The sequence below is a fragment of the Cannabis sativa genome, chromosome 6 (genome assembly GCF_029168945.1).
Source record: "Cannabis sativa cultivar Pink pepper isolate KNU-18-1 chromosome 6, ASM2916894v1, whole genome shotgun sequence".
NCBI classification, from domain to species: Eukaryota; Viridiplantae; Streptophyta; class Magnoliopsida; order Rosales; family Cannabaceae; genus Cannabis; species Cannabis sativa.
In genome coordinates, this window is record NC_083606.1 from 38,871,617 (window position 1) to 38,881,257 (window position 9,641).

Genomic DNA, 9,641 nt, shown 5'->3' on the forward strand with positions numbered 1-9,641 from the left:
AAAATTCCAACTTTGTTCTCTTAGTTAAACAAAATGTAATTTAGAAATTCAATCAAAAAATTTTTTGAACTATCGTGTGAGAAAACTTGTTGCACAAGTTAGTGAATGGGCCAAAATTCAAATTTATAAAAACTTTGTGTGCTATGCAAATCACTTTAACAAGACTAAAGTAGATTTATACCATTTAATTTTGAGTAGTCTTGATGTAGATGAGCCTCCTAGCTTGATTTGCATGTTTTTGATCTCAAGTTGACTTTTCCCGAGAGTTGACCTTGACTTTGACTTTGACTTTGACTTTCGGGTTGACTTTTTGACTTTGGGCTTTTGAAGACCTCTTTTGAATAGGGTCTTGAGTTGTTGATCCCTTGATGAATCTTTTGCTCTTGATATGCTTGTTGAATCCATTTAGTGTTGCTTTCAAAAGTTTGGTAAAAATACCAAAATATTTATTTTCTCTTTTAAATTTGCTACAAAATCAATAAATCATTAGTAACAAATAATAATAAAATATTTGTAATCATCAAAACAAGGAGATCGAAAAGTTTGAGTTAACACCTCAATCAACCAACTTAACCGCCCAGTTGACAGTTGTGACGCCGCATGATTATAGACGAGTGTCCCCCAACCTTCTGACAATGAAGTCGGTAAAGATGGCTTTCAAACATCCTCAATCACCGAACGTGAATGCCCGCCGAAATCCCAGCAGAGGGAGGTGACGCCGAATGATTTCAAATGAGTGTCAGTAATACATCACTCCGACAGTGAAGTCGGTTCGAATAGCTTTCAAACATCCTCAATCAACCAACGTAACCACCCAGTTGACGGTTGTGAAGCCGCATGATTTTAGACGAGTGTCCCCCATCCTTCTGACAATGAAGTCAGTCAAGATGGCTTTCAAACATAATCAATCACCATACGTGAACGCCCGCCGAAATCCTAACAGATGGTGGTGACACCGGATGATTTGAAATGAGTGTCAACAATACATAACTCCGAGAGTGAAGTCGGTTCGAAAAGCTTTCAAACATTCTCAATCAACCAACGTAACCACCTAGTTGATGGTTGTGACGCAGCATGATTCTAGACGAGTGTCCCCCATCCTTCTAACAGTGAAGTCAGTGAAGATGGCTTTCAATCACCTCAATCACCCAACGTGAACTCCTTAAAAATCCCATTGGAGGGTGGTGACACCAAATGATTTCAAATGAGTGTCACCAATACATCACTCAGACAGTGAAGTCGGTTCTGACAGCTTTCAAAAATCCTCAATCAACCAACGTAACCACCAAGTTGATGGTTGTGACGCCGCATGATTTTAGACAAGTGTCACCCATCCTTCTGGCAATGAAGTCGGTGAAGATGGCTTTCAAACATCCTCAATAACCCAACGTGAACGCCCGCTGAAATCCCATCGGAGGGTGGTGACGCAGGACGATTTCAAACGAATGTCAGCAATACATCACTCCGACAGCGAAGTGGGTTCGGACAGCTTTCAAACATCCTCAATCAACCAACGTAACCACCCAGTTGACGGTTGTGGTGCCACATGATTTTAGACGAGTGTCCCCCATCCTTCTGACAATGAAGTCAGTCAAGATGGCTTTCAAACACCTCAATCACCCAACGTGAACGCCCGCCGAAATCCCATCGGAGGGTGGTGACACCGAATGATTTCAAATGAGTGTCTGCAATACATAACTCAGACAGTGAAGTCGATTCAGACATCTTTCAAACATCCTCAATCAACCAACGTAACCACCCATTTGACGGTTGTGACGCCGCTTGATTATAGACGAGTGTCCCCCATCCTTCTGACAATGAAGTCGGTGAAGATTTCTTTCAAACATCCTCAATCACCCAATGTGAACTCCCGCCGAAATCCCATCGAAGTGTGGTGACACCGGATGATTTCAAATGAGTGTCAGCAATACATCACTCCGACAGTGAAGTCGGTTCGGACTGCTTTCAAACATCGTCAATCAACCAACGTAACCACCCAGTTGATGGTTGTGACGCCGCATGATTTTAGACGAGTGTCCCCCATACTTTTTACAATGAAGCTGGTGAAGATGGCTTTCAAACACCTCAATCACCCAACGTGAACGCCCGCCGAAATCCCATGGGAGGGTGGTGACACGGATGATTTCAGACGAGTGTCAGCTTTCAAACATCCTCAATCAACCAATGTTACCACCCAATTGATGGTTGTGACACTGCTTGATTAGACAAGTGTCCCCCGTCCTTCTGACAATGAAGTCGGTCAAGATGGCTTTCAAACACCTCATTAACCAAACTTGAACGCCCGTCAAAATCCTGTCAGAGGATGGTGACACCGGATGATTTCAAATGAGTGTCAGCAATACAGCACTCCGACAGTGAAGTCGGTCGAATAGCTTTCAAACATCCTCAATCAACCAACGTAACCACCCAATTGATGGTTGTGACGCCGCATGATTTTAGACGAGTGTCGCCCATTCTTCTGACAATGAAGCCGGTCATGATGGCTTTCAAACACCTTAATCACCCAACGTGAACGCCAGCCAAAATCCCATCAAAGGGTGGTTACTCGGATGATTTGAAATGAGTGTCAGCAATACATCACACCATCATTGAAGTCGGTTCGGACAACTTTAAAACATCCTCAATCAACCAATGTAACCACCCAGTTGATGGTTGTGACGCCGCATGATTTTAGACGAGTGTCCCCCATCCTTCTGACAATGATGTCAGTCAAGATGGCTTTCAAACATAATCGATCACCCAACGTGAACGCCCGCCGAAATCCTAACGGAGGGTGTTGACACCGGATGATTTGAAATGAGTGTCAGCAAAACATCACTTTGACAGTGAAGTCGGTTCAGACAGCTTTCAAACATTCTCAATCAACCAACTTAACCACCTAGTTGATGGTTGTGACACCGCATGATTTTAGACGAGTATCCCCCATCTTTCTAACCATGAAGTTGGTCAAGATGGCTTTCAATCACCTCAATCACCCAACGTGAACTCCGCAAAAATCCCATCGAAGGTTGGTGACACCAAATGATTTCAAATGAGTGTCACCAATACATCACTCAGAAAGTGAAATCGGTTCCGACAGCTTTCAAAAATCCTCAATCAACCAATGTAACCACCAAGTTGATGGTTGTCACACCGCATGATTTTAGACGAGTGTCACCCATCCTTCTGGAAATGAAGTCGGTGAAGATGGCTTTCAAACATCCTTAATAACCCAACGTGAACGCCCGCTGAAATCCCATCGGAGGGTGGTGACGCCGGACGATTTAAAACGAGTGTCAGCAATACATCACTCCGACAGCGAAGTGGGTTTGGACAGCTTTCAAACATCCTCAATCAACCAACGTAACCACCCAGTTGACGGTTTTGGCGCCACGTGATTTTAGACAAGTGTCCCCCATCCTTCTGACAATGAAGTCAGTCAAGATGGCTCTCAAACACCTCAATCACCCAACGTGAACGCCCGTCGAAATCCCATCGGAGGGTGGTGACACCGAATGATTTCAAATGAGTGTCTGCAATACATCACTCAGACAGTGAAGTCGATTCGGACAGCTTTCAAACATCCTCAATCAACCAACGTAACCACCCATTTGACGGTTGTGATGTCGCTTGAGTATAGACGAGTATCCCCCATTCTTCTGATAATGAAGTCCGTCAAGATGGTTTTCAAACACCTCAATCACCCAACATGAACGCCTGCCTAAATCCCATTGGAGGGTGGTGACGCTGGATGTTTTCAAATGAGTGTCTGCAATACATCACTCCGACATTGAAGTCGGTTCGGACAGCTTTCAAACATCCTCAATCAAGAAACGTAACCGCCCAGTTGACGGTTGTGACGCCGCATGGTTATAGACGAGTGTCCCCCAACCTTCTCACAATGAAGTCAGTCAAGATGGCTTTCAAAAATCCTACATCTAACATCTTAATTACATCATCTCTTACTACCTCTTTCATGTTTGGATTTAATCTTCTTTGACTTTCTCGGGAGGGCTTAGCATTTTCTTCTAAATGAATTCTATGCATGCACACAGCTGGGCTAATTCCCTTAATGTCTCCCATGGTCCAACCTATGGCCTTTTTATGTTTTCTAAGGATATCTAACAACTTTGCTTCTTGTTTTTCATCTAAATCAGATGCAATGATAACAGGATAGGTATTAGACTCTCCTAGAAATGCATATTTGAAAGTGTCAGGCAAAGGTTTGAGATCTAACTTTGGTGGTTCAGGAGTTGACTCAACATGCTCTAATGGAATACATGGTTCAATTTTGGCTTTCTACTTTTCAGTATCCATTAGTGGGGTCGACTCAAGCAAAGAATTGACATCATGAATAAAATCATCAACATTTAAGCACATTCCAAACATTTTTGCATAAGTTTCAAAAGATTCATTCATGTCCATTTCAAACATATTTTCCGTGTTAATCATGTTCACTTCATGTATTTCCTCACACTCAACAGACTTAGCAACATTAAAAACATTCAATTCAACAGTCATGTTTCCAAAAGATAATTTCAATACACCATTACGACAGTTGATAATTGCATTAGATGTAGCTAAAAATGGTCTACCTAAAATGATGGGTATTTGAGCATGAGCATTTTCAACAGGTTGAGTATCAAGAACAATGAAATCAACAGGAAAATAGAACTTATCCACTTTAATTAAAACATTATAATACCTCTAGGAATTTTCACAGAACGATCAGCTAATTGAAGTGTTATAGAAGTTGGTTTTAATTCTCCTAGACCAAGTTGCTTATAAACAGAATAAGGCAATAAATTCACACTAGCTCCTAAATCAAGTAAAGCTTTGTTGATAAAATGATCACCAATGATGCATGAAATTGTTGGACAACCAGGATCTTTATATTTCACAAGGCTTTTATATTGAATTATGGAGCTAACTTGTTCAGTTAAAAATGCCTTTTTTTTGGAACATTAGTGTTTCTTTTAACAGTGCAAAGGTCTTTCAAGAATTTGGGGTAGGCAGGAATTTGTTTAATGGCATCTAAGAATGGGATGTTGATACTTACTTGTTTGAACACTTCTAAGATGTCACTATATTGGTTGCCTTTTTTGAGTGGAAGTAATCTTTGTGGAAAAGGAGCTTTTGGAATGGAAGGAAGAATTTGATCACTATCTTTTGACAAGTCATTTGTGTTGGAACTTTGGCTTTGGTCTTTTTCAACTTGAGGTGTGTAATCAGGTTTGGCAATTTGTTTTCCGGACCTAAGTGTTGAAATAGACTTGGCTTCTTCTTTATGACTAGGAACTCCTACTTCATATTGGCCTTTAGGATTTGGGATGGGTTGGCTAGGAAATCTTCCTTTTTCTCTCTCAGTTACGGCATTGGCAAGTTGACCCAATTGTGTCTCAAGTTTGGCAATGGATTGAGACTGATTTTGCATGATTTGTTGGGTGGATTGCATGAATTGTTGTAAAGTGTCTTCTAAGGAAGGCTTTCTTTGTGGAGGGTAAGGTTGACTTGGTTGGGCATGATTCAGATTTGGCATGTTGAATTGGTTTCCTTGGGTCATTTGTGGTTGGTTTTGTCTCCATGAAAAATTGGGATGGTTTCTCCAATTAGGATTGTATGTGTTAGAAAATGGGCTATCATTTGGTTTACCATATGAATGTAATGCATTAGCCTCTTCGGAAAATGTTTCACGAAAAGAAGGACATGATTGATCATTATGACAAGTACTAGCAAAAACCTCTTTTTTAGGTTGAACATGAGAATTCATAGTTTGACTTATGACTAAGGCTTCTACTTTTCTTGCTAATTTTTCAAAAGAAGTTCTCAAAATCAGTTTCTTCTTTAATTTCATATTTCCCTCCTCTTTTAGGTGAATTATTTGCTCTAGACCTAGGCTCAGAATAATTCCATTGTTGTGAATTAACAGACAATTCTTCAAGAGCTTCCCAAGCCTCTTGCCCTTGTAATTTCAAAAGTTTTCTGGTATGCATAGATTGAATCATTTGTCGGTTTGAAGGGGTTAAACCATCATAAAAATATTTTACAAGTCTCCATTTTTCAAAACCATGGTGGGGGAATTTTAATAATAAATTTTAAATCTTTCCCAACATTCATAAAATTCTTCATTATCTTTTTGATAAAATTCGGAGATTTCTCTTCTTAAATTATCAGTTTTGGACATGGGGAAAAATTTGGCAAGAAATTTATTAAAAAGTTGATCCCAAGTTGTTATGGTTCCGGTTGGAAGTGAGTTTAACCAAGCTTTGGCTTTATCTTTTAAAGAAAAAGGAAACAACCTAAGCTTAACCGATTCATCCGAAAAATTTTGAAAACAAAAAGTTGAGCAAATATCCAAGAAATCTTTACATGCATGTAAGGATCTTCTCTTTCTAAACCATAAAAAGAAGGCAACAATTGGATGATTGAAGGTTTAAGTTCAAAATGAGTGGCATTAGTAGTAGGCAAAACAATGATGGAGCATTAGATGAAATAGGTGAAAAATATTCAAGTAGCGTTTTTTCTTGCGGAATATTAGGTTCTTGTTCCATTATGCTTAGATTTTCAAAAACACTTTCAATTTCACCTAAAGTTACTACTCTTTTTACCAAACGATTTTTAGAATCACGTTGCCAATGATGCATGCAATGTCACAAATTTCACAAAGAAACACCAAGTAACATAAAATAATCTCAAGAAGACAAATTTCTGATGTGGAAGATCAGTTATAAACCGCAACCACAGAGCATACTTGTAACACAAAGAGATTATGATTTTTTTTTTTTTTTTGTAAATTTTAATTTTTCATTTTTTTTAGTTTGACTTGTTCCCAGGCCTATTTGATTCCACTTACTCACAACTTAATAAAAACTCCCCGGGGTTAGTTATTAAGTGTGGATGGGAACTTTGCCAAATTTCCTTTAAGCAAAAATTGCTTATGTTGAAAGAACAAGCTTTGTTTTTAATTTTTTTTTCAAGTATTTTCTTAAGCAAAGTAAATAAAATTACAACTAAATAAATACAATAAGAAAAATGACAATAATAATGATAGATAGTTATATTAAAGTTAAGAGGCACAAAATGCCATCAACTAACTATAATAATAGTAGTAGTAGTAGTAGTAGTAATATTAGTAGCAATATTAAGATTTTAGGAGGCACAAGATGCCATCAACTACAATGATAAACAAAAATAAAAGCTAGGAGGCACTAATGCCATCACTAGAGGGGATATAATAGGAGGCAAAAATGCACTCAACTATCAAGTATGTAGGAGGCACAAAATGCACTCAACTACTAAAAGAAAAAAAAAAGGTTAGGAGGCAAAAATGCACTCAATTAACAAATAGGTAGGAGAAACAAAATGCCATCAACTACGAAAAAATATGTATATATAGTATACAATATAATGTGTAATATATAACAATATATATGTATCACTTTCCTTTTTTTTTCAACTTTTTTTTTTGATGAAAATGAGAAAAGAAAAAAAATAACTAGTAGAAGAATATTACATACCTTGTAGAAAGATTGTTTCTTTCTTGCAACTCCCCAGCAACGGCGCCAACAACTTGTTGTCCTCAAAAGTGAGTGTTTTAATATTTATACTCGCAAGTGCACGAATCGTTTCGGAATATAATTGTAAAGACCGCTTAGTTTAATTTGGAAATTAGCAGTTAATCATGTTTAATTATGGAAAATTATTTATAGCTATTTAAATAATTATTATACTGTTATTATTAAATTCTGAAATGCATTTTATGTCATTTAGTAATTTTCATAAGTTTGCATTTCCGGTGCCCGGTAACATGGAACTCGGTGTTTGGCTTAGTAAAATCACAATTTAGTATATTAGTAGATTGGGACGATTTATTAGACATTGGGAATGTCGGGAATGGCCGGGAATTTAGAATTTCCTAAAATACCCCTTTAGTTATTTATGTTATTTTAGTGTGGAGGGGCAAAATGGTCATTTTACCCCAATGATATTTTGTCCTTTAGTGGACTTATTAAATGAGTTTAATATGTTATTTGATTATTATTTTGGCTGAAGTAAAAAGGGTTATGTGGCATTTCTTTTCATTTTTCCAAACTTAGAAAAATTAGAAAATTTTCAAAGGAAAGCTCTCTCTCTTTCCCTCTAGTTTCGGCCCTTTGTGCAGCAAGAAAAGTGGGTATTTCTCTTGTGATTCAAGTGATTTTCAGCAAGTTTAGAGTGATTCTAGTTGAGGTAATTCTTGTCTAGCTTCTCTTCTTTATTTTCTTGAATTTTTGATGAAAAGATGGTGTTTGCATGCTTAGTTTAGGTTGTTGTTGTTGCTGTGATTTTGTTCATGATTTCAGAGGTTTAAGCATGATTATTTGAGTTGAATTGAGCTGCTAGTAATGCATGATTAGTTGTGTAGCTTAAAGTTATGGTTTTTCTATTCAAAAGCTTAAGTTTTCAAAGTGAAAGTTGTGAAATTGGTGGCTGTAGTTATTGCATGAGTTAGGGTTTGGTTTCTGCAGTTTTAATATGCTTGAATATGGGATTTTTAATCAGGGTTTGATGCATGATATGTTGCTTAGTCAAGTTTTGAGTTTTAGAACTCAATCTAGAACCTCTAATGGTGAATTGAATTTCTGTGGTTGAAGCTTGGTTTTTATGCTTTAGAATTGTTCCTTAGGGTCTAAATAGCAGGTTTGGAAGGTTTTGTGTGATTTGGATTTGATTTGAAAGAGTTATGAATTTTTGAATTCTTCCTGCGAGGAACCGGAATTCCGGTTGTGCATCCGGAATTCCAGATGGGTTCAGGAATTTCTAAAACCGGAATTCCGGTTGTACAACCGGTCTGTCGGTTGGGGAATTTTCAGGAACCCTAAATTTCCTTGTTTATATGTTATTTGGGGTATTGCCATGCTTTTTATCGATAGGGAAACTTTTAGTTCCTAGTTTAAGTCCCCGGGAAGTGATTTAGCGTACCACTTATAGTGTTGTGATTGTTATGGTTTAGGAGCCTGTAATCCGCCACGCAGTTCGTTCCAGTCAGGTTGACCGGCACACCTGAATTCGGAATTGAGGTAAGATTAGTATAACAGTATGCATATATAGATTACATGTTTAGCGTGCATGTAGGAAGCCTGTTAGATTACATTAGATATGTATGTTGGCTTCGAACCATCCGACTGTGTCACATCGGTAGACTAGAGTATGACTAGCAGCTGGAGTATGACCAGTGTACCGAGTATAGGCTGACACTGTATCACATCGGCACAGGCTAGAGTATGACTAGCAGCTGGAGTATGACCAGTGTGCCGAGTATAGGCTGATACTCGGGTTGGTGGTTTCGTACTATTTGGCGTATCACATCAGTACAGGCTAGAGTATGACTAGCAGCTGGAGTATGACGAGTGTACTGAGTATAGGCTGATACTGTAACACATCAGTACAGGCTAGAGTATGACTAGCAGCTGGAGTATGACCAGTGAACCGAGTATAGACTGTTACTTGTCAATACTACCGTCCTTATGAACGTTCAGGACTCAGTATTGTGTGGGACACGACAGTTAGTGTTATGGTCAGGGGTATGGGCATCTAATCATGACTTAGGATTTATGTATGTTTATTATTATGCGTTTCTCACTGAGTCTGTCGACTCACAG

General features: G+C 38.3%; 1 protein-coding gene and 1 non-coding gene across 2 annotated transcripts; one reads left to right on the plus strand and one right to left on the minus strand.

The window, feature by feature from the left end:
• Positions 1 to 4,299: 4,299 nt before the first annotated feature.
• LOC133039250 (uncharacterized) lies at positions 4,300 to 5,770 on the minus strand. Its single transcript, XM_061118099.1, has 3 exons — positions 5,060 to 5,770; positions 4,706 to 4,949; positions 4,300 to 4,595 (listed from the first exon to the last, which is right to left on the minus strand). Exons 1-3 carry the CDS (start codon positions 5,768 to 5,770, stop codon positions 4,300 to 4,302), a joined length of 1,251 nt encoding a protein of 416 aa, XP_060974082.1.
• Positions 5,771 to 6,063: 293 nt separating this feature from the next.
• LOC115718268 (small nucleolar RNA R71) lies at positions 6,064 to 6,169 on the plus strand. Its single transcript, XR_004011851.2, has one exon. It is a non-coding gene; the product is annotated as a small nucleolar RNA R71 (small nucleolar RNA).
• The last annotated feature ends 3,472 nt before the right edge of the window (positions 6,170 to 9,641 follow it).